General features: G+C 48.1%; 1 protein-coding gene across 2 annotated transcripts in view; it reads left to right on the top strand.

Moving 5' to 3' along the window:
* SCUBE2 (signal peptide, CUB domain and EGF like domain containing 2) overlaps nt 1-7,896 on the top strand; it is a 41,717-nt gene extending 33,821 nt beyond the window's left edge. For both annotated transcript variants that reach the window (XM_055813642.1, XM_055813644.1), the window contains 6 exons: nt 940-1,107; nt 3,724-3,885; nt 5,060-5,257; nt 5,437-5,589; nt 6,672-6,751; nt 7,570-7,896. In XM_055813642.1, the coding sequence (XP_055669617.1) occupies nt 940-1,107; nt 3,724-3,885; nt 5,060-5,257; nt 5,437-5,589; nt 6,672-6,751; nt 7,570-7,722 (914 nt within the window). In that variant the 3' untranslated portion in view covers nt 7,723-7,896. The remainder of the gene's footprint in view (nt 1-939; nt 1,108-3,723; nt 3,886-5,059; nt 5,258-5,436; nt 5,590-6,671; nt 6,752-7,569) is intronic.
* The last annotated feature ends 16,382 nt before the right edge of the window (nt 7,897-24,278 follow it).

Here is a 24,278-nt window from a genome sequence, read left to right as displayed (position 1 = left end):
TGTTAGTCATATATCCTGAAATGAAGCCAAGGCCAATTTAACTTCCTAACAAAACAGCTATTCACCGAGTGATTTATTGGCGCTATAAACGAAAACTAGCAGTTTATTATCATAACAGGTCTTTAAAAGGACAGAATTCTTCAGCACAGCTGAACAACTGCAACAGTGTTTTGTGCCTTTCCAGAGCAGGGTAATTATTAAATACTGGCACTGAAGCCAATACTTTTGTGAAAGGTTTGAAAACGAGAATTTTTCAGAGATACCGATAAATATTGCTGGGCTTGTTAGATAATATTGAGGTGTGTGTTTAAGTAAAATCAGTTGGTTAGTGCTATCTATGCACCATACAGAACACAGCAATCCACTGCACAGATAATCATTATCAGAGGAATGGCAAGAATATTTCTGCTTTAAAAGTCTTTGAGGCATGCATGATGTTCAGTTCAGTGAATTTGCGCAATTAGTTGTTATGCTTGAGGTTTTCACACACTTCAGTAATGCCAGTGGTTATGAAGTATGAATATTCAATAATATTATGATTGAAATACCTATCTGGATGTACATTTTTGGCATCTTAGGCTCAGCGCTAAATTACTTCATTTGGGAGGAGTCTGAGAGCCTTTAGCTATAAGGAGGAGATAATCACTATATAATTGCATTGTACAGAATGACAGGAGATACTGGACAGGTCTCGTGTCCAGCGTAGCCTTGTGACAAAATGTGAAATTCGTTTCCAAAGAAGCTCCAGAAGTTGTCAGTGTCTATTTCAGTTTTACAGGGCACATTGCATCTATCAGTTGCCATCCTGAACTCTGGCTCCCACTTCCCAAGCGAAGAGGAAAGCAGTTTCACCACGGGGTTTCAGGTCCCGTGCAGGCTCACTGACTTACCTTCGCCTATAACGTACAGGTTGAAGCAAGTGTGTTCTTCCTCTCCCAGATCAGTGCTCACCAGGTGAATATTCTCCTGATGGCTTCAAACCCTGCCTACCCTGTCCCCTTGGAACATACCAGCCTGAAGCTGGGAGAGTATCCTGCTTTCCCTGCGGAGGAGGTCTAACAACAAGGCATAGCAGTGCATCCTTGTTTCAGGACTGTGAGACCAAAGGTAAGGTCAACATTTATTTGATGAACTGCGTTGCTCCGAGGCAAAAGTAACTGCTAACTGCTACAAGTGGGTCATTCAAAGAAGGGTCATTTTCCTTTTTGGGATCAATCCTTCCAGGGGTCTCGTAGTTGGCTGGCCTGGGCTGGCTGCAGGAAAACTCAATAAAGCTTCAGTTCTTTCTATGAGTGATTTTTATGCAAGACTTAAGGGGTTGGGAGATACCTGAAAGTTGGTCAGTGAAGTTGCTGATGTGTGAAAAGTCATATAGAGGAACAGCAGGAAGAAAAAAAAAAAAGTCTCAGAAAAAACAATCCAGACTAGTATGCCTTACTGACATTTGGGGTTTGAGCACAGCAGCAACATGAAATTGTGAAGGAGGGAATTGCAGTCCTGGAGGATAAGTCAGAAAATAGTTTCTTCACTTTCATAATGAGAAAGTGGCTTGGATGCTTTGGGATATATCCAAAAAGCTAGCATTCAGCTTAGCCCTGCAGTACCTCAGAGAGCACTCTACATCTGATCACAGTGAGCTGACTTGTAGTCAGCTCCCCAGGTTTTCCTCACAGCAGTGAAAATCAGGTGGGGATCACATCTTTAAAAAAGAAGGCATTTTGTTAGCATCTTAGTTATCTAAAATGTAAAAAGATGAAAGACAGCTACGAAGTTGTCTTTGAAAATGCTGATAAAAATGTGTGTCCATGGAGAGAGATGAAATGTTAATCAGTATAATGATTTGCTCAGTGTCTTAAAGCATGGGTAAAAAACCATCACTTAAACCAAAATCACCTGAAGAAAAAGTGTTAATAGAAAATCTCCCATAGAGCAGAAATAAGGGGTAGAAATAAGGTCTTGATGCAAACATTTGGTAGTGGTTTGGATTAAGAGATTTCTCTAGTGTCAGTTAAGATATGTTTACTATTGAGAATTGCAACATGATAGAAGAATTTTGCAGTATGGTTGAAGAATTAATATTACTGGCAATAATGTGATAGCTAATAGATTTCTTCAGTGAAGAATCACTAAATCCACAGATGCTGTTGTTTAATACCTAATTTTGCAAAGTTAAAGCACTAAAAAAACCACGTTAAAAACCTTGGATCATGATAAGAGGAACTGATTTCAGTTTTATTTAACCTAAGCAAAAACAGGTCTATAAATGAGGTTCAGTTTTTAAATTAGAGTGGCGATTAAAGGAATTTTTTGTATTAACTGGAATGAAGAGCTCGGGGATTTGCATGTGAAAGAGGCCACATGAGACACGGAATGACAGATGTAAGAACTATTTGGAACTTGTATCTGAAGCATTTGCGTTGGAGGGTGGAGCGTGTAGGGAGGGACTGCAGGCTGAGCTAGCTTACAAAGCTCAACAAGACTAGAGTTATTTGTGAGTAAAAGTACCTTAAAAATGGGACTGGTGCAGCACAGAAAAGTACATTTGAAAAGCAAGGTAGTATATTATTTTGATGTTGAGCTGAGAAAGGTAAACTTGCCAAATGAGGTAAAAGGAATAGGAAAAGATTTTATTTTGATTATTTTTTTTCAGTGCCGCAAGGAAAAAGAAGCAAGGTGGTGATGGAGTTAAAAGCAAAGTTAATACATGGCTGATGCTCTTGACTGCTTCCTGTCAGGTTTCAGTACAGATGGTGATGGGTATAGGTGCAGATGCAGAATAGCTAAGCAAAATCAAATTAGAAGAAGCATATCAGAGATGTAAGCAAAGATGTTTGGGGTGCTGTATCCTCAGATTGTAACGAGAGAAGGAAATCTTCCTGTCTGTATGCAGGGACCTAGAAAAAAGGTTGTGAGTGTGCTAGGAAGGATTTTTCCCCTATGTCTATCTCATGTCTAAAACTTCTGTAAGATCTGTTAACGTTTATGAAAGAGTTTGTGTGTCAGAATGGGATCTCACTTTGGTGATGCAGGAGGTATTCCCAGCAAGCCCTGGGAAGGCTATAGTTGATGTGTCTAGCTAACATGATGATTTGCATGACATCATGAGATAATGTAGCAGCAGATCTGGTGGAGGTGGCTGTGCCCTGGGTCATCATCTGTTGTGGCAAGACAGGGTGTGATCATGAGAGAAGGCAACGTACCAGTTCAGTCACTAATATTGTTGCAGTGTGACACTTGTAGAAGGCCAAAGTCTTTCACCTCTGCTTGTGGTGAGCTGATCACAGGGATATACTGGGGTGCAGCAGCACTGCACAGGCTGCTTGGCATGAGCTGGCAAAGAAAGACAGTTTTTAGTATTTCCACCTACAGTTCATCTTCCGAGTCAAATGTCAGTGTCTAGACCATTTGGTAACACACTGTTCTACCTGGTGGCCTGCTTACAAATTCATGGTGATGGTGGTTATACTTGCCCCCCAATATCTTTTGTTACTGCTTCCACACAGAACTGCTCTATAGTGTTATGTTTGGGACTTCTGAACTTGCACAAAGTGACCTGATAAATTAAAATCTGTTCAATTAGTTCTGCTTTATTACCCTTGTAGTTTATGAATATGGCGTTTCAGTTACTGAAATTGTAGTAAGTCCTATAAAAATGTATAAAATCACATTCTAATGTGCTATTGCCACTTCTTTAACCATGCTATGTATTTAATTACTGTCCAGTTCAGTGCTCACCTGGCCATTTTTATAATACCACAACTCATCGGTGTATTCGCTGCACAGTTGGGACATACCAGCCTGAGTTTGGACAAAATTACTGTATTTCATGCCCTGGAAACACCACTACTGATTTTGATGGGTCAACAAATATAACACAGTGCAAAAGTAAGTATATTAAGATGGTTTTGATGATCTCTTACAAATAAAAAAACTGGCCCATTAAGGTTCAGAGTGGCCCTAAGGGCAAAATTTAGCTTTGCTCCAGGGAGCCTGGAGAAAGGGCAGTGATATTGCGTCTCTTTTGCTGCCTGCCTGCATCTCATCCCACATGGCTTACTGAGGTCCATGAGAGTCCATTTTACAGACTGGTTCCATCATTCTTGTTAAGGTAAGTGGTGATTGTGTCTTGCCAGTTGGTGCTGGGTCACTCTGGGTCTTGCTGTTAAATCTTGTCCCCCATGATATAGCAAAGCTTGTGTTCTTGGCACCCTGATGTCTTTCCCTTCTATTAAAAGAAATGGAAGTTGGCTCACAAAACTCAATAGCTCTAGTAACCATTTCTTCTTAATAACAGCCTTTGAAAGAGGCTATTACAAAGAGAACCACTGTTCTAGATTACGGTAGCTGTAGCGTGAGAAGCTGAGGGTGAACTAAAGAGGGAAAGTGGAGGGCAGAGAGGCGACTCTTCAGAAGAATCTCTGGAGACGCTTATGTACACGCAGACGTATACATACACATACCTACATAGACATATTTTCCTGGGAGCTGCATGTCTCTCACTTAAAGAATCCATTCCCTGGGCACGTCACACTGGTACATCACTGTTACAGTGCTGCAGTGCCCGGCTGGCAGCGCAGGCAAAGCATCCTGCACCGGAGTTCACCCTCTCTTACTGCCCGCAGTGCTGATCTGTGCATAGGAAGGGCTGGCTGTACTGCCTGTTCTGTGCTGCTGCAGGCATGGTGCCCAAGCAGAGCGACTCAGACTAGGGTTAAACTTCAGCTGATACTTCTGTAAACACGTTCTGTCTGGTGTAAGTACGTGGAGCATCCTTGCTCTACCATTTCTGTCTCCTCTTACAACTGCCTTGCTGCTCGGCTGTGACTTGGTCGGTAGCCCCTGCTCTGTTAACTGGAGCTAGTCGGTATTTTTATGTCTCAACGTTGCTTCAGGCAGAAGCAAGCAGCAGTGTGCAGCGAAGCTGGCAAAGAGAAGTGTACCTGCCTCAGATGCGAACAGAGAAGTTTGTGTGTCTCACCCGTGTGCTGTTCTGACGGTGACGGCAGAGAGCTGCAGGTGACCTCGCTGCCTAGCCTTGCCTACTGTATTGCTTTTTCAGATAGGCAGTGTGGAGGTGAGCTAGGAGATTACACTGGATATATTGAATCACCAAACTACCCTGGGGACTATCCTGCAAACACTGAGTGCACCTGGAATATTAACCCACCGCCAAAGCGCCGTATTCTGATTGTGGTTCCAGAAATATTTCTACCCATAGAAGATGAATGCGGAGACTACCTGGTGATGCGAAAAAGCTGTAAGTCTGCAATATCTACTGAGGCATACGGTATCTATCTTGGTGTGCAGCACAGGTTTCTCACGTGCATTGCTGTTTACGTAAACTAAATGTAGCCTGGCCGGCCTCTACTTAAGAGTAAAAATTTCTTTAAATGACAGATTGTCAGGTAACTGCCTGTTGTGTGTTTTCTTTGAAAGCTTCTTCCAACTCAGTGACCACGTACGAAACCTGCCAAACCTACGAACGCCCTATAGCTTTCACTTCGAGGTCTAAGAAGCTGTGGATCCAGTTCAAGTCGAACGAAGGGAACAGTGCCAAAGGATTCCAAGTTCCTTATGTAACGTATGATGGTAAGTGGCTGTGAGCAGCTGGGCCCGTATGGACTAGTGCAGCTGCAGCACTGCAGAACTCCTTGCGGGCTCCTTGACCCTGCGAAGCAGCAGGGTAACCCCGCGCTCTCAGCAGCATCGCTATGAGACTACTTCCAGTGGCTTTTTTTCTTTTAAAGCTAATTTAAGGAATTCTGCATTGCATGGCCATCTTAAATGCCACCATATTTCCAGTCTTCCAACAGACCTAACAAAGAGCTGGGATTCTGGGCTCCAACCTGCAAAACGCGGAGCTCAGAACCAGAATCTAGGGCTTGTGCATTTTTGTGCCTTCCCAGTTCTGGGTTTCTTCAGGTGCCAGCGGATTGCCCCTAGTTAGGAACTGGGGAGAGCCCAAGTGCCTCTGATTTATTGTGTTGCTGCTACCATCTGTGATCTAGTATCAGGTAGCAAAATACCTATATTGAAAAGAAGCTTGAGGGAGCAAGAGTTTCAACCCTATCCTTGTCAGAGTCACCAGGAGTGAAACTGGAGCTGAGGCTTTGGGCTTCAGCATAAGCAATATCAAAATGGTAATGGCTTCTTTCTGTTCATGCTGGATTGATTGTGAAGGAGCCATCCTCGCCCCGCTCTGCAGCGTTTCATCAACAGTGGAAAATTAGTTTTTCAGGGGAGACCTCTTCTTCTGAAGCGTTTCAAGTTTTGATTGACATGGGGGGTTGCCTTTTGAGAAAGCTTCCTCTTCTCTTTTTTTCTTTCTTACTGGAGAAAAAAAGTCAGTAACAGGTTGTGGGTATTTACAGTTTCTGCAGCACAGCTGGTTTGAAGCCGGCTGCTTGGTTACAGTGTGCACCCAGTCCTACGTGCATTATGATTTCTTTTGCTTTTGACAGATTGGTGCTGAGCAGCTCGACAGAACACACTGTTTTCTTAGTAAACAGTATTTGTAGCTTCTTTACAGAAGAGCATTTGGAATATTTTCGGACTGCTAATATGAGGGCCACTGGTTTTTCTGGGGGTAGGGCTTACATGTGCAACCGAGGGAGGTATTGAGTTTTAAGTGAAGTGACCCTGCAAATTGCTCTCTTGTGCATTCCCCGTAGAGGACTACCAAGAACTAATAGAAGACATTGTTCGGGATGGCAGACTTTATGCATCTGAAAACCATCAAGAGATACTTAAGGTATATTCCTTCCACTAAATGTGTTGGTTTTGATTGAAAATGATTCTGTTTTGTGCCAGTGAGGTTGCTTCCTGCTCTGCTTTGGATCTGTTCCTTGGTGCACTAGACACTTGCTGCTTCAGGGTAGTGGGGTGAATCACCACACCCTGATCATGCAGAGCAGTAGAAATGAGACCCCTTGTCCAGGGGGATTAAAGGTGGATCGGACCTGCTAGTGAAATCTATGGTGAAGATAGCCTCTTGAGCCTCAGGCAGGCTGTGGAGGAACCAGTGGAGCAAAATGAGGGATGTGGGATTTAATCTGTAGGAGAAGCACTTGGTGCCACTACTTGTAGCCTGTAGCTTAGCATGGGCTTCTGCTCCCTGGGCAAAAAAAAAATATCTCATTGTGGATTTCCCTTCTCTGACCTGGGTTAGGGGACAGTTGCATGGGCAGATTGAATGGCTGTCATCCCAAGTAAACCTTTCTTTTGCCGGATATCAGATCCAGCTTTGTGTTTTGTTTTGGGTTTGGGTTGCTGTTGGTTTTGGGGTTTTTTTTTTGTGTTTTCCTTTTTCTTTCTCCCCCGTGTTTGCTGCATTTGGAAGTATGAGGAGGGGAGAAGTCCTGGTGCCACTGATGACAGAAGTGAAACTCGAGTGACTTCCCTGGGGCCTGAATGTCAGCCTTGCTCCACTAGTTTCTGAGCTCCTGAAACATTAGTACTTGAAAAACAAAATGCCCATCATCTTTTATGAGTTCATCAGTCATTAAGCTTGGTTGTACTGACCCTTACCCCTCTGTGCAATTACTGAAAAATCTGCTTTCCTCCTTCTAGGACAAGAAACTGATAAAAGCGTTGTTTGACGTGTTGGCACATCCACAAAACTACTTCAAGTACACAGCCCAAGAGTCAAGAGAGATGTTCCCAAGGTCCTTCATTCGGCTGCTGCGCTCTAAAGTTTCCAGATTTTTGAGGCCTTACAAATAGTTGGCACTGTACTTCAAAAACGAACCAGCCCTGGGCATGCACGGAGGGGTTGTGGTAGGTGGGGCTGCTTTCTGTGTTTTACACACTGGCAGAGAAACTCCAGGGAAGCTTGCCAGCTCCATTCTTGGCAGAGTTTGGCTTTCTCAGCTAATATAAATATTTTGGCGAACAAAATTTTGATTCCTTTCCAGATAATACCTTTTGGGTACCAAGGATACTTCATGGGTCTCTGAATTAGAGACTACCCATAATTTCTGTAACTGAATGGTGCCAAGCAGAAGTTCGTAGAGCTCTGCCCTGTTGCTTCATCAGTTACTCTAAAAGCTAACGACGATAGACAGGCTAAGTAGTGTGGTTTGGGACAAACTCTGGGCTGCCATTAATGCACGTTACCTCAACAAGGCTGGGTTCATGTTTGGTCTTGCTGAAAGTGAGAACAAGATTGATGTCTCTCTTACCTTTTGCTATGCAGGAAATTCAGAGCTAAGATTGAAACAGTTTTAGTCCAAACCAGTGAGTCCAAAAATTGCACAAGGTGTAAGTTTTCTCTGAACTTTATGTTGTATGACGCATATGGAGGAATAAGCAAAGGGCTGAATACAAGCTTGAATGCTCTGGGTCTGGATCACACTGTGTTCTTGCGAATGACCTATTGGTTTAAATGGAGTGATCCCAGAATAAAGCCAGGGCACCACAGTAATGGAAAAGAGACCCTGACCCACTGGACACTTCCATTTTGGACTGGCTGCAAATGTTACAACAGAACAGATTCTTTGCTAAATTCCAGTGCTGTCCCTGTGCATAGGCCTGGGGCAGCATGAGGCATTGGCTCTTCCAGCTGGTGTAAAATTCTGTCCTCCAGGTACCTGCAGCTGAACACACAAGCCCCATTTTAAATGCAGGCTTTGCATAGATTATGCTCTTGTACATCACTGTTTACACCTGTATAAGGTTCTTATATGAGCCTCAATCCTTATATTCTTTATCTTGCCTGAGCACCTTGTGATGACCTTGTTGAGCAGAGAAGAGCTCTTTTCCCTGTCTTGCTGGAGAGAAGTAGGTGTACAAAGATACTCCTCAACCAGACTGTGCCCACAGAAGTCATCTATGGCAAAATGCTTTCAAGATTCCCAAACTCTGTGTCCTTTTCCTCAGGTTGTGTTTCTTATGTGAGATAAAGCTATTCTGGAAAGGTCTGTAGGGAGAACTGTGTTGATCTAAATGTTGTCTCAGTGCTTTCCTGTCTGCGCTTCAGACTACATTGCTGTCCTCTGGCCACACAAACTGTTTCTTCAGTGTAATGTGCCTTCTGGGCCTTCTGTCTGGAAGGAGATGGCTGCAGTCCTGCTTGGACTTGGGGCCTCCATCTTCTGGTCATTGGCAGTGCCCCGTGGTGCGATGGGTGCCAAACTCCCTCTGCGTGCCCCCTTAGGAGAGGTGCTGAAATTTCTTACTGCGGCCAGGACAAACGCTGCCTTTCCTAGGCTGCGGAGTCAGATCTGCCTGGGTTTCATTGCATTGGTATGTGGTATTTGGCTGCTGTGTGTGAGTAATACCACATCCACAGTGTGACAGATGAAACCCTCGGTGAGAGCTGGGGCCCGAGTCTCTTCTCTGTGCTGTCAGGAGCACAAATGCTGCCAAATGCAGCCTTGGGGAACTGCTGTGCCGTGGCAGCCCTCTTCTGTGGCGTGCGAGGCAGCCTGTCCCGTGGCGAGGACGCGTTTTGGTCGTGGTGTGATGGGAAGAGGCAGTGGCCTCAGGCCACGGCTGGGGAGCAGAGCCTGGCAGGATGAGGCAATGTGATGCTGTGTTCCTCTTGCTGCTGCCCCGCCAGATGCCACGCTCTGGGCGGAGGTGGGAGAGGCTGGTGTCGGTGCCAGGAGAGAGAGCTCTGCCCTGGCCGGCTGCTCTGCGGCTCCTGCTCCAGCTCAAGAGCTGCTGGTGGGTGTCTGTGGCGGGGTGGTGGGTGCCCCTTCCAGGAACGGGGCTGCCAGGCCCGCGGAGGAGGGGAGCAGACAGGCTTGGGGGCGGTGGGAGAGCAGGGGGTGAACTGGCAGAACAGAGCAAGGAGCCCAGGTCCTCGTGCGTTCCTGGCTGGCACGCTTCGTCCGGAACGGGGTCCCTGCCGCCCTCGTGGGGAGGGAGGGCAAGGCTATCTGGAAGAAGGCACGAGGCGGTGTGATCGGCGAGAGGAATGGCTAAGGGGTGCCAGAACAAGAGGGAGGGTGGTGGGAAGGGCTTGCTGCCTTTGTGGTGAAGCGTGCTGTTGTGCTGAGATCCCAGGCAGGTATTTGAAGATGGTTTCCCTCTAGCTGGACACCCCCTACCTCTCCACTGTTGGTGGCTTCCCACGCCAGATGTGGTGTGTCAGTGAGTGGCAATGACCCACCACGCGTCGCTTTGTGGTGGTGGAGCACGCTGACAGCGATGAGATGCTGCGGTTCTGCCCCCAGTGCATGGCTGAGCTAGAGGGCTGCTGGTGGGGCGCTGGGAGGAGAGGACCGTGGTGTGCCAGCTTCTGGGCCAAGCCCAGCGGAGTGGCTTCGCTGTGCCCTGTGTGCCCTCTGCCAGGGAAGCATGCCAGTTCCTGCTGTGTTCCCTCCCAAGAAGGCTGCAGGTCTGAACGTTTCTGTTGCGTGTTGCTGACCAACACTCAAATCAGAGTGAGTGGTTTCAACAAGGGTTCCAGAAAACAAAAGTGGTGAAACATCCAGATATTTTTAACTGGTGAAGTTGGGCTTTCATGCTCTGTGCGTGGGGTACTGACCCGGGCTCTGGGTTTGTTGCACTGCACCTCGTCTCGTCGGCACGCTGTTGTAGCTCTGCACAGCTGCTCCGGGGCCAGCAGCTCGCCTTCGGTCGGTACCGTGGACCTCAGCTTTGCCTCTCCGTAGCCCCCGTGTGCGCAGGCCATTTTCATTGTCATCTGTGCAAGGAGAGGAGTAAGTGGGGTGTACAGTCCGAGGCTGAGGAGGAAAGCCTGCCCTTGAAGAAGAATCCTTTTTTGCTCCGCAGCCCCGTTTGTTTCTACATAATAAGTACGTGACTCAGAAGCACTTCTCTTACCCTTGATCTAATGTCATGAACCAAAATTTTCCCTTTTACTGTAGATCCTATGTGTGCAGTAAAAAGCGAAGAGGGATTTTTTTTGCAGTCTTAAATATTGGGAGAAGTGAAAACACTTGCAGAATGTTGTAACACTTGGCATTGTATCTTCATAGCGATGGTAGCAGCTCTGTAGAAATTTTAATTTCTACTTTCTGTGTGGTTGTAGACTGATGTTATTTTTTGGCAAGAAATTACTCAAAAAATGCTTAACCTTATAAAACAGGATTTAACTTTTGAAATAATAATTAGCGTTAACTGGATGACTTCATGTCACCTACATGAGATAAGCATAAGGATCTTTTTCATGATTGTAAATTAATGTAAAATGTTTCAGACTGTTACTCTTAATAAGAGAAATAAATCAGTGAACTTTTAGTTGCATGAAAACCTCGAGTAATATTTTTTGTTGTCTTTGCTGTGCTAAATAATACTTTCGTGACAAAACTAATGCTTGTCTAGCAAGTTACGGTGCATCAGATAGGCTTTACCTTGGGAACGTCTGCTTACCATAATGTTCTGTTTCATGTAATATACTGTTAGCCTGCACCTATACCCATAAAGATACAATTCTTCATATATTTAGTAGTGCGCATATTTCTGGCTAGTAGAATACCAGAATTATCCTGGTATTAATATTAATTATGCTAAAAATGTCTCCTATTTGATGAGCTGGAGTCAATTGGCCTGTTGCAGCCAGCTGTATGAAGGTGGAATAAACTACTTAAAGTAAGTCCAAAGTATTTTATTACTTTGTAGATTGAGCTGGTTTTTTTCTAAAAAAAATAAACACACACAGCCCCAAACCCCCTTGTTTAAACTTAATAATAATAATAAAAAAAAGAAAGGTAAAACCTGTGTTAAGTCACAAGTTCCCAGCATATTTTTAAGATCACACTAGTTTCATGAGACCTTTTCCTTAAATCCGCTGGCTTCAGTTTTTAGAATTAAAAAACAGAATTAGGTCATAGGAAATTATAAATGAATTGATCGATAACAATTTTTAATACTGTTTTCCTGTATTTGTTTCTGTGCTATAAAGTTGAGATTATTAGTTGTAGTCAAGCTATCAAACTTTCATAAAAATAATCCAGCTATCTTCTCCTTAATTTATTAAATGGTTTGTTTGACCCTTAGCTTCCTTTGATCACAGGACTTTGGCAAGGACTGATTTGTATTAAACTCAGCGTAGCCATCCAGGTTCATTTGGTGCAGTTTTGGAGGATACAACTGTGTAATTCAGCTGTTGGCTGTAGAAGGCTACAGTGGTTTATATGGTAAAGGCAGCAAAGTAAATGATGTACAGGAATACAGAGGTCATGGAAAAGTATGATGACTACAAGCTAATCACAGCAGAAAACGGTGGTATTCAAATATTTCTCCTGATACTGTGAAGGTTGTCACCTGCTAGATTGCAGTGATGGACACGAGTGCTCGGATACCCTCCAGGAAAGGGGATGTCAATATGAACTATCTTGTGAACTCCCAGAACAGTGGGAGCTGAAATTCTGACTGGGACCTCTGGGTCTTTGCATAATAGAAATAAGTAGTAGTGGAATATAGAAAGCAAGACTTGAAGTTTATTTAAATCCAAGGAATCAGAAGAGGTCTGATGCAGGTAAGGAGGAAGGAATGGTATTACAACAATCCTTGGGAACAGAATGCAAGGATAGTGGTCCACAAATACTTCTGAATGAAACAAACTTAAATGCAAATGCTTTTTCTATCATGCATATAGATGACAACCTATAAATGCAACAAGTGCTGAATGTAAAACTTGTCACAACTAAAACGTACATCTACTTTCTATCTTGCCTTTAATGCTGCTGCATTCAAACTGTGTTCATGTGAGGCTGCTGCTGGAGGAGACAAGTAAGTCTTAAAGAACTTGAGCTAAATTCAGGGCTGGTACAAATAAGTTTGTTTCTAGGCATCCCTGGAACCAACCTGTCCTACAACACATCTTGCTACTGCCCATTTAGTTTGAATTATTCTTTTGCTCATAAGCAGATTTTCATTCTCTGTTGTGGAGCTCTGCTTCCACGATGTGCATTCTGCTGTCACTGCAGAGTGCCCGCGAGCAGTGAGACAAATACAGCACCTGTGGGGAGAGCAGAAGGTGTTTGAGTATTCAAGGGACACGTTCCACTCTCAGAAGGTAAGTTCGTCTAGTTTCTTTCCACGTCAGTGCAAATTATGTGTGACTTTCTGCATGATGCTCTTTTAAACTACCTTGTTAAACCACTTTTAAGTTTTTAAAAAGAAAATCGGTAATCTCGGTTTAAATATATGTTAGTGCAGTTGTTGCTCTGATTAAATACTGAAGAGTAATAAAGTTTTTTATAAGTCCGTGTTTAGTATACAATAAAAAAAATCGGTCATAAAAGATGACCTTGAAATCTTCTTTCTTATTGAACATGTCTATAAATATAGAATTCATTAAGGAAACTAAGCTTGATCTAATGCAAGCGAAGCCTGCTTTTTTCACTGGGAATTTTATTCAATAGGCAATGTAGACTTACAAACCTGGATACTAATCATATGCCATAAAATTTCCCGTCTGTGATGATTCTGGGGATCATGAAATAGGGGTTTTGTAGTTTTAAGGAGAGAAAACGTTGCATTGGCAGCGAAATATTCTGAAGTGGTCACTTGAGATGCAGTTTGTTGCTTAGTCTTGGTATAACATAGAATACTTGAATTAAGAACACTAGAAACATCTGTGAAACACTTGTGTACAGAGCAAGTTTGTGCTAGACCAGGTTTAGAGGAAGCTTCATCTTCTGTTCCTGAATCTGATAGAGCAGCGGTGGCCTGAATGTGGGGTTTGTGTGTTCTTTCCCGCTTGCTGTGCTAAAAGAAATGGAACTAAATACTAAGCATGGACAGGAGCTTTGATGTGAGTTGGATGGAGAATCTCCATCTGGAAGTAAGTTCAGGTGAAGTGTAGAGGTGTGCTAAATACATGCATGTATATGTGTGCGTGTGTCTGTATGTTTATTCTGTATGTGTTTGACAATAAGCTAGCCATGTGTGCAACATAATCATAGCATGGTTTGGGTTGGAAGGGACCTTAAAGATCACCTAGTTCATGGCAGGGACCCTTCCCACCAGCCCAGGTTGCCCCCAGCCCCATCCAGCCTGGCCTGGGACACCGCCAGGGATGGGGCACCCACAGCTGTTCTGGGCAGCCTGGGCCAGTGCCTGGCTGCCCTCACAGTGAATGGCTGTCATGAAAGGAGAAAGGCAAAAATACAGTTCTGGAGCATAAATAAATGAGTGAAAGTTTTTAAAAAAGCAGGAAGCTGGCCTGGGAGATAAACTTGGGAGGAGTGGGATGCGGGGCAGGGTGTGTGCAGCGGGCTCTGCGTGTGGGTGCCTGGCGGGGTGCAGCACTTGCTGGGGGCACTGCCTCTGTTTGCTTCAGTGCCTGCCCAGGCTTCTGCGTGGCGTTCTCAGGGGCAGGCACCTGGAGTGCGACAACGAGGGGCTTTGCTTCCTACAGCCCTCCTGGGCCCCGGGTGCCTTGTCCCGGCAGCGGGGTGATGCTGGGGGCCCCGCATGAGCATGGGCAGGGCTCCCTGGCGCCCCGTGCTTGGTGCTGGGGCTGTGACAGTGCTGGCACAACCAAACCTGTGCCTGGGCAAAGGGGAGAATGGGAGGTCTCAAAGGAGGGGAGCCTTCGAGGTGTGTGAAAGGGTGGGCAGGGCAGGGAGCAGGCAGCACAGAAGGGAGCAGGCAGCACAGGGCTAGGGGGGCACCCCGTGCTGGCTCGGCGCAGCCCTCGGGGGTTGCCGAAGGACCTGCAGGGGTGGGCGGGTGTTATATGTGGTTTTCTGCATTTGTCTACGTGCCCCCAAAACAGCTGGAAGGAGTCAGGGTTAAGCACAAGAGCAAATGAGGCTTCAAACATGAGGCTGACATTTGCATTTAGGTACCAGAAGCCCTTTTAGTGCTGACAGCAGCCGAGCCACAGAGGTTGCTCTGGGTTTAGGGCCAGAGGTTGGGAGTTGCTTCCCACCGAGTTAGCACTAGCATCTGCCTCACGCCCTCTGTGTGACCAGGCTCTGTAGCTACACATGTCCCACCACCAGCTGGAAGACCTGTAGCAACATGCCAGCTCAGCTGGCTTCTGGAGGTGCTGGCTGGGGTAAAACCCAGCCATGGAGAGCAGCTGAGGGCAAGAGAGGGGATCATGATTTTTCTGGGGTTTCATGTGGAAATTAAGGAAGCACTCCATAAAACTGGGAATTCAGCATCTCTCTGTCCAGCAGACAAGCCGGACACAACCCTGCTCATGAATTTGGGAGGCGCCCAAGTTGCTGTTACTGAGCTAGAGCTGGTGTGTGGGGCTGTGTGGAAAAGCTGAGAGGTACCAGTTATTAAAAACAGGACTGGCAGAGAAGTGCTCAGGGGGCCTGCCTGGTTTACAGAGCGTAACTATTGCGCCCCAGCTCCTGTAGGTGCTAATTCTCTGAGCAAACTTACAAAAATAAAACCCTGAAAAGGCTCATCCATGCTGAGAACAGCAACTTCATTCAGTGCAAGAAGGAAGCTTAGCTCTAGGAACTGAATGCTCAACACTGCGGGCATTGCTGTCTTCCTCGGCTGGTCCAGAAAGCCCCTCAGCCATGTCCATGGTGCGAGGTGGATGCAGCAATGCCTAAAGCAGCACATGACAAATACCTGTCCCAGCACATGTCCAACTTGACCATTTGCTCTGAGGGTGTGTGACAAAGGCCCGTAGCGCTCTGTCCCAGCAGGATGCATTTCCACTTATGCTAATGGAGGAGTAAAACCTGGTGCAGAAGATGGTCTGGCTTAGGGATGCTGTGGGCATGTGCGCTGGCACACCTTCGTCTGAGATACTAGAGCCTCATCCCTCCCTCAAACACCTCTCGGGGTCTGGTCTTGCCTGGCGTGTTGGGGAAGGGCTCAAACAATGGGATTACTGAGGATCTGGGTAGCTGTGGTACCAAGGCACAGGTGGTGGTGGCCCACACGAGGATGCTGCTCCTGGGGGTGTTGGCAGACGGCAGCTCCCTGTGTCCTTGCCCTGGTTGTGCTGTGAAGGGCAGCAGGGTCCCACCCCCCGGCCGGCATGTGGCCCTGAGAAAGGGGACGAAGCTGTGAGACCCACGGTGACAAACAGCAACAGGATAGGTCATTGGTAGCAGAGAGCTTGAACTGGGGGCTTGGCTCACCCAACAGCTCGTGGCCGGCTCCTGCCTTCCTGCCCCGGCGCGGGGGCGAGCGGGGAACGCTGCTGGCTGTCCTGGGCTGCCTTCAGCAGCTTGGCTGGAACCAAAGGAGTATTTCCCGGTCTGCTGGCAAGTCTCTGCAGGACAGGCATGCCAAAGCATGAAAGGCTCTAGTGGGCAGCTGTAGCCAGCTCCAGGCAGCTTTTCTGAGAACGTTGGCACCGTTAGCCAAAATACGCTGTTCAGATTTTCTTTTTTAGCAGCTCTTGGTCCCAACCACTGCCCCCAATCAATCTTGTTGATGAGGAGGGAGTGGGTTTGTGTATGACCTTATATTTTGCATTATTCTGTTTTTACAAAATGTAAAGACAGGGCCTAGAAAGACCTGTGCTGCTGGGCCAGGTATTGCTCCTTCAGGTGACAGTGGCAGGAGGCCCTCTTCTGAACTGAGCTCTGACCATCGGTCAAGGCCATCCCCCTTCTTTCCCAAGTTACTGGCGAGGAAACATGCAGGTTGCCAGTTGTGGGCTTCCAGGCAGAACAGAGCTCAGAGGAGGCCAGAGGGAACGGGCTGCAAAGGCACAACTCCAGCTGCTGTCACTTGCTTCCCAGAACAGCGAGTGACCCTGGCACCCTGCCCGACCCCATCCCTCCCGCCACTCGCTTCTTACAGGTGAGAATCATGGACCCTGAACATTTGTCTTTCCAAATAAAATTGCGTGTATAACCAGCTACTGATTTCCTCAGTCGTTTCAGGGAGGCTGCTTGGCTGGATCACGGCTTGACTCCTGTCGGTGGCCGGACGGATGCTCTGGCGGTGAGTTACACCCAAGGTAGGGCAGGAACACCTCAAAGCGCGGGGCATCAATAGCGCCGTGTGTCTCGCTGTCCGCGCCCGCAGCACAAGCTGAAGTGCCTTTCAGTGGAGCAGACCTGGCGGTGGACGCATTTAACCAAACCGCAACATGGCAAACACAACCTCTGTGTTAGGAGAGTTACATGGAAGTACTGTTGACTATTCTGCGCGTTAGCAAACATTAGCACGGAGTATCCAGTAACGTGTCTCATTAAATCTTACCTGTTATGAGCTGCTGCCGTTTTGCGTGCGCCATGTGGAGGGGAATACAATGGCAGCTCACTTACACTGCAGCACTTGAGAGCGGAGAAGCGGAGTCTTGGCTTCATAAAATAAACATAAGAGCTCCACAGAGGTGAGAGATCCTGTGTTTGACTAACACTGTGGTGACCTCCCCTCTAATGTTGATGTAAATCATATTTTTATCTTAAATGGATACTGTAAAACAACCTAGGCTCAGATTTTGATTTATCTTAAAGTTCCAAAGTAAAGGTATTTAGATACGTTTGATGGACTCAAGGTTTGAGTGCTTTAAGTTCCGATTTTTTTCATATGTATATATATATACACACACGTATCATTTTTTTAATTATTAAAGCATTCAGATCCTGAGTTCATTGACTATCGGTCTGTTGGGAAACCAGTGCAATTCCAGACGTGATAGAGAACCTGTACAAAACCATCTGCCCCCTCTTCCACTCCCCTGAAGCTGGAGTGCAAAGCTGTCCCAGGTCCGAGCTCCCTAAGCAGGAGGAAATATCTGTCAGACGAACGCCCTCTATGAATACTCCTTTAACTGGCGGAGGCAGAAGAGGTGCACAGTCAGTCTTTTGAGAAGTACAGTAAGAATGTTGTTCGCTGGTGAATCCCGTGCTGGCAGGAGTTGAAGCGAGCACCTGTTCTCAGGGCTTCTGCAGAAGAGCTGGGAAATTCCGACTCTGCTCAGCTCGCTTACTTCATCACTGGAGATGCTCTGTCATTTTTGTCACCGTCACCTGGTAAACTGGGCGTGCCACACAGGAACCTTTCAAAAGGCAAAAAGGCAACACTGTTTCGGGGCTGACCCGTACTAGTCCTGTTCCAGAAACAAAACGATCATTTTTTTGGAGGTAACTTTCACAGAGCCTGCCCGAGGAGTTCCCTCTCCCCAGGCACTGCTCTTCAGGAATCACACCACTCCAAAGCACCTGGAGTGAGAAATGCCTTTGCAGCAGCTTTGTACTTGGGCAGAGGAGAGCTCTCTAGCTAGAAAACAAGAAAAAGCAGAGAGCTTTGAGAGGTTTGTGTAACTCCTTCCAGGACTAAGAGTTCCCCCCTGTGGCAGGGAGCTTCCCAATCACTGCTTCACAGCAGCTGGATGCTTCACCACAGCTGGATGCTCCAGTGCCAGCTCAAAACTTGTCACCCAAAGGCAAGAGATTTGGAAGGTCCCGTGTGCTGTGTAAGGTACTGTAGTTACCTTGCTCCCGCTCAGGCCACCTTTGCTTGCTCTGACACCCAGGTGAGGCTCCAGCAGCGTCCTCGCTGCCGGTGCTGCATGGTGAGGGCAGGGTGCTGCGCCTCTGCCTCTGCCAGCCCGTGCCTCGTGCTGGTGAAGTCCTGGCGTTCCAGGGAAGATAACCCTGGGCACGACCGCCGTGGCTTAGGGGAGGCAAGGTTCTTTCTTAGATCCCGGTGCAAAATAACGAATGCGATGTGGTCTTCTCCTGGCCCATTGAAGGCACCTGCCCGTGGTGCCGGTTGTTTCTGGGAATACCTTGTTGGTGTGAGAAGAAAGTACAAGGGAGAAAATGACAGGTTACTGTTCCGTGTTTGCAGCAATCCATGGGTAAATATTTAAAATTCCTTGCTGCCAAGTTAGGATCAGGTTAGTGAACTACTTCCATGACTGTAGCTAGGCAAGGATGTCGTTCTGGGCATCGTCTGTCCCCACTGCATCTCCGCTAATGTTCAAGGTGTTGACTCAAGGAAAAATTTGGCCTTCTGCCTGGTGATTAATTAGCCATGCAGATCTAAAAGCAAACACCCATCTCCTAAGTTTCCCAGGGTAATGTACACATTAAGCACTGAAAAGGCTTCGCTTCAGTACCATCCGCTCTAACAGATACCCCACGCAATTTTGTGTGTGTGCTGACATTTTGCTTGCAAAGGAGTGGGTTTTCACTGTGCTGGGAAGGAAGAGTTTTGCCCAGAGAGCCTCTGCTTGTATTCCCCGTTCAGCACAGCATTTAAGCAGGTACATAAGCATGTTGGTGGATGGGAATGGATTGTTGTGTTGGAGTATTTAGACCCAGAATGGACTCCTTTGTATCCACGAAACACTGAAAGATTGCTGGCTGCCAGCATAACTGGGGCTGTGTGGTGGGCGCTGTGCAGAGCCTTTGTCCCTTGGCCTGAAGAAAGTTTGCAAAAAGTGCTGACGGGGCAAGGAAAATACATGGGGGGTGAAAACGATGGCATAGCTCTGTTGGAGCAAGCACGGTGCTGTTCTTGTGCTTGCGATGGCTGTTTATCGGCGTCTTGGATACTCCACTTTTTAGGTGTCGTTAGTCCGATGGCTAGTGACAGCGAAAGCACCTGGCAGCTCTCTGGCTGTGGGGAGCCCGCATCCCTTTGTTGGGGCTGGCTGTGAGCTATGGTGGGACGTGCTGGGAGCAGTGGGAGAAGCGGGCAGCAGCGCTGGGCAGAGGGTGCCCCCCCTGCGCCCCCGCAACTCCGGGGTTCCCGGCTCGCTGCCAGGCTCTGCTTTGCCCAGGTGCTCTGAGCTGCGTCTGTGCAGACCCTGCACCTAGCACAGCCTTCCCCTGCCGCTGGCACAAGCCAGGGCATCCCATCCGCACCCTGCGATGGCAAGCGTGAGCTTTCTCACTGCAGAACCCAGCTGCGAGCTGGGTCTCCCTGCCCTCTCCCGCCCCCCCCCGAGGCAGCGTGTCACCCACCAGCACCATGCTGTTCGGGGAGCAGCAGCAGGCCCCCCGTTACTCCTCAGCGGTTCCCGCTGCATGGTGGAGGACGCGATGTGAAGAAGAGCAGCGCCCTCTTCATCCTGCCTTCCAGCCCCCGAAACCTGGAGCAGCAGCGGCATTCCCACCCCTGCTCCCAGCTGGTGGGTGTCGGGCTTCTGGAAGGTTAGAAAAGGAGCGAGAAAATGGTGTTTGTGTAGCGTGACATGACCTACGCTCTTTTAGCCTTAACAAGATCCCTCCTGTATCTTTAATGACCTGGATGGAAAATTTCTGGCGCGGGATGCCCCAGCAGCTGAGGAAGGCTGCAGCACAGAGGCTGCATTTTGCAGGGCAGGGCGAAGGGAAAGCCCCTGAGGCTTGGGGACTCTGAATGACGTACTTATGGCTGGCACTTTGAGTGTAGGTGTAGCTTGCTTCAAAATAAATATTTACCGTTCAACTCTAGCATACACGTGGGAGGGTGAGAACTAGCAGGTATTAATGTTTCTTTAAAATTAATAACTTTGAAAATTTTATACTGGAATAATCTTATTCTTGCACAAAATAAACAGAAGTTAGCGTGGAGGAACATCCCCTGCCCTTTACGTACACCGGTTCCTGCCCCCCTGCCCAGGTGGAGGTCCTGAGGAAAGCCATGCAAGGGACATGCTGGGAGAGAAAGGGGTATGGATTTGTCTTTTTGCTTGAGAGGAAAGTCCCTTGGTGTCTTCAGCTCCATGGAAAGCTCTGAAAGACCCAGTGACCACGTCTGCTCCTGTGCTAAGCTGTAGCAGCAACATCTTCTGAGTTGCGCTGGGATCTCACCTTGGAGGAAGCAGCCAGGGAGCGATGCGGGGGGCAGCATCAGCCCTTTTTTCCCCGACCTGTGAGCAGGAGTGAAGGACTGCGGTTGTTCCTGCCAGTTCTATGATGTGGAGGTCGGGGAGGCCAGGCTTTCTGTCCCCCACACTAGCCCCCATGCTCGTTGTCCTCTCATCCCTTCCAGTGGCTGGCAAGCCACCTGCCAGCTCCCCCCTGTCCCTATCCCCACCCTGCCATTTCTTCCGCAGCTCGCTGGGACCTGGAAGGCCTCTGCCCACATTCCCAGTGCGGCAGCTCCCAGCACGGCTCTGCAAGCTCCAGAGGCAGGACCTGCTCTTATGCTCCATCAGCCACAAACTGCTCCGAGCCAGGAGCTGGCAGTCACGGAGGGACCTGGGAGGAGATGCTGGGAAGCGTACCCTTTGTTTCCTTGACCAACTCTTCCTGTGCTTTTATTTATTTTTTTAGAAATGTGTTTCAGCCTCTTTAATAAAAACAGGAAATATAAAGGTAAGGGAGCTCTTGCAATGCTTGCCATTTTAATCTGTTTGACACATGCAGGTTTTGTGTTCCTGAAACTGTCACCCACCTGTTGTCTCCATATGCGAAGAGAAGCAGAAGGATAACTTCAGCCCCCTAAGAGAAGCTGCACGGTGTCAGATTCCTCCCCCGGCATCACCACAGTCCCCGCTCCGTGGCTCCTGCCCTGCACAGGGCGCATGCTGGGGCAGGGGGCTGGCGGGCACCAGGGTGGATTGGGAGAGCTGCCCCGTGCCCCAGCCCAGGACCCTCCTTCTCTTGGAAACACAGATGGTGGGTCTGGAGTTACGGTACAAATAACAGGACACAGCTCTCCAGAATCTCAACCTGATGCTGCCTTTGTATGTGCCAGGGTTTCTCCAGCTCTGTCTGCAGTCTGTCTGGCTACAAATGATGGTTAAGCAGCTCACTGAATCCTTCTGGATTTTTGTATCCAACATTTTTAGAAAAAGGCTGGTTTCTAGTCTCCAAATTATTTGAGTTATTTGTCTGAGTGTGCTAGTGCCTGGAAGGGTCAGCCCTTACATATGCTGCACTGATGGACAGAATAACTTGTTTTCCTACATTAATTATTGTGGTTTCATTTTCTTGAGCTCTTCACAGTCTTCCCTCTGGAAACTGACTCTTTAAAGTTTTTTCTTTGAGCTGGGGTGAATTATTCTTTCTGGGACTCTTGCTTGCTGCTGCTTCTGTTTCTGTTAAATTATATCACTCTGTCCTTTCTTCTGAGTTTTCTGGGGCATCTCTGTATCTCTTCAGGATATGGCAACCACTAACAAATTACTTCTTCTTAAGGAAAGATGAGAAATCAAAGAAAAGAAGAACATAAAGGAGGGACCCGCTTCCCGCTGCTGCTCTCCTTTTCATCAAGAGAAGAGCTGAAATGGGGGTGTGAACGCATCTGCGGCTCTTCTTTCCTTATGCTGATGAAGCTGCAAGCATGACTGGGTGCTGAGCCAGTACAAATCGGCTGTAAACAGGGGTATAAATTTATTGGGGTTTAGCTCAGTCGGTTGACATCATGTGTAAAGCAAACTGTGTTTACAGGCAGGGCCTGTGTCGCTGCTTCTTCCCTGTAGGGTGGCTAAGGGGGTCCCGTGCCCGGTGTCCCCTGCCCTCCCTGCGGCGTGTTTGTGCTGGAAAGGCCACGGAAAGCACCGTTTCCCTCTGTTTTCTCTTTGCAGTGGGTTTGGAAACTGAGGACAAACCCACCACTGCTGTCGGCTTCGCTGGGCCAGCAGATGCTCTGGCGCAGGGCAGAGCCGGCTTCAAAGGTGCGGCAGCTTGGCTGGTAGCCGCCGGGGCCAGTTGCCCCCGGTCCCTGGCACGTGCCACCTATCCTGCGTATCCAGGCTGCAGGGATTTTCTCCATCACAGCTCTTTGACATCGGCCTCGGCGCTGTGCAGAGAAGCATGCGTGTGGCTCCGGGGTTGGGAAGGAGCAGGGGAGGCAGTTTTGTCCCTCGGGGCTTTCCTTGAGCGAGGGGCAATGCTGGTGCACAGATGTGTCTCCAGTGAGCAGGTGGGAAAGTGGCTGAGCTGTGCTGGTTTAGGAGACACATACAGAGACAACAGGTGGGTGACAGTTTCAGGAACACAAAATGCCCCGGCTAACCACAAGCAAATGACCAGCTCAGAAGTTACCCAGCGGCTTTGAAGCATCCAAACCAAGCCCCTGTTTCAGTGTGAGTGTGGGTCCTGAGTCATTTGAGCAGTGATTTACTGCTCTTTCTGCTTTCCTTTTTCCCAGGATTAAAAATCAAGAAGGGAATTAGACCCTTTATCCCCTTTCTTACTCTTGAGCACTGGGCAGGTCTTCTTTCGATCTGTTGGCAGAGGCACATTTACGACACACAGCAGAAGTGACACCGCAGGGCTCAGGCGAAACACTTGTCTGCTGAATTCAAACACAGGCTGCAGCCACGGAGCTGTGGCAAGGGGGTCTTCTCGTGCTCCACCTGCTCCTGCAGCCTCACTTTTCTTGCCGTGAGGCAGAGCTGGCCGGGCATTTGCTAGTACGCCAGGCAGGCTGCCACTCCACCACGGAGCTTTTACCTTAAAAAATGTCTCCTGGTTTCAGCGGCAGTCCTTCTGCTTTCTTGTGCTCCTCCTTGCCATTGGGAGAGTGCGGTTGTAGTCATATGTCTCTATTTGATCAGCCAGGTAAGTGCCAAATAGCTCCCAAGGTGACAAATAAGGTGCTTTTATCCTCCTGGGCGTGTTTGCCTGTGGCGGAACCAAGGTCCTGTGATGTAATGAGCCAAGTCAGCGCAGGGAGGAAGAATTATATCCCCCGCTGGACTGAGCCCTGTTACCCCTCTGCACACTGACACCATCGCTGAGCTCGGGCTGGCTCATGCATGACAGCCCTCTCATGGGGCTGTGAAATAACACATTTGGGGTTTGTGTTCTGCACTCTGATTTGATTTTTTTTTTTCTTCTTCCCCTCTCTTTCACAGGTCGTATGAGAAACGTATGAAATGCGTAGAGCCCGGCTGTGGCTGCAGAGCTGGGATGTGTACATTTACCCACCAAATGCTGCTGCTTTGGCATCACTGCAGCGCTGGGTACCAGCCCTGCTCCATGTCAGCATCCCTGCCGGGGTGAGGGGCCGTGGGGCACCCGGGCCGTGGGTGCTACTGCTGGTCACCCCCCACCAGGGGACAGCTCTCGCCTTCGGTGCCCTCGTGTCAACTAAACTTTACGTTTAAACTGTGCCAAGGTAAAAGAAATTGAGGGTTGGCTGTGCGCTGCTGGGGCTGGGCACGCTGCAGGAGTGATGGAGTGAGGACGGGGCTGGCTGCAGCTCGCAGGGGAGGGTGGAAGGAGAAACTGTGGTGCTGTGCTTTAAGTGATTCTGCCTGCTTGGTGTTTGCATTGCGCTCATTTGTTGTTTTTTTCCCCAATGTATCTCAGTTGCTGCAAGGGGAATCTCCTGGCTGCTTTCAGGGGAGCCCTTCTTTTTCCTCTCTCCCCTCCAAGTTACTTTGGGTCTCTTTCCAAAGTATTCTCCCCTGGCACCCCCTGGCCCTTTCCCGATGGAGACAGGAGTGTTTCCCTGAAGCTGGCCAAAGGCTGAAGGTG

The sequence above is a fragment of the Falco peregrinus genome, chromosome 9, assembly GCF_023634155.1.
Source record: "Falco peregrinus isolate bFalPer1 chromosome 9, bFalPer1.pri, whole genome shotgun sequence".
NCBI lineage: Eukaryota > Metazoa > Chordata > Aves > Falconiformes > Falconidae > Falco > Falco peregrinus.
This window is presented reverse-complemented; position numbering and strand designations above follow the sequence as displayed.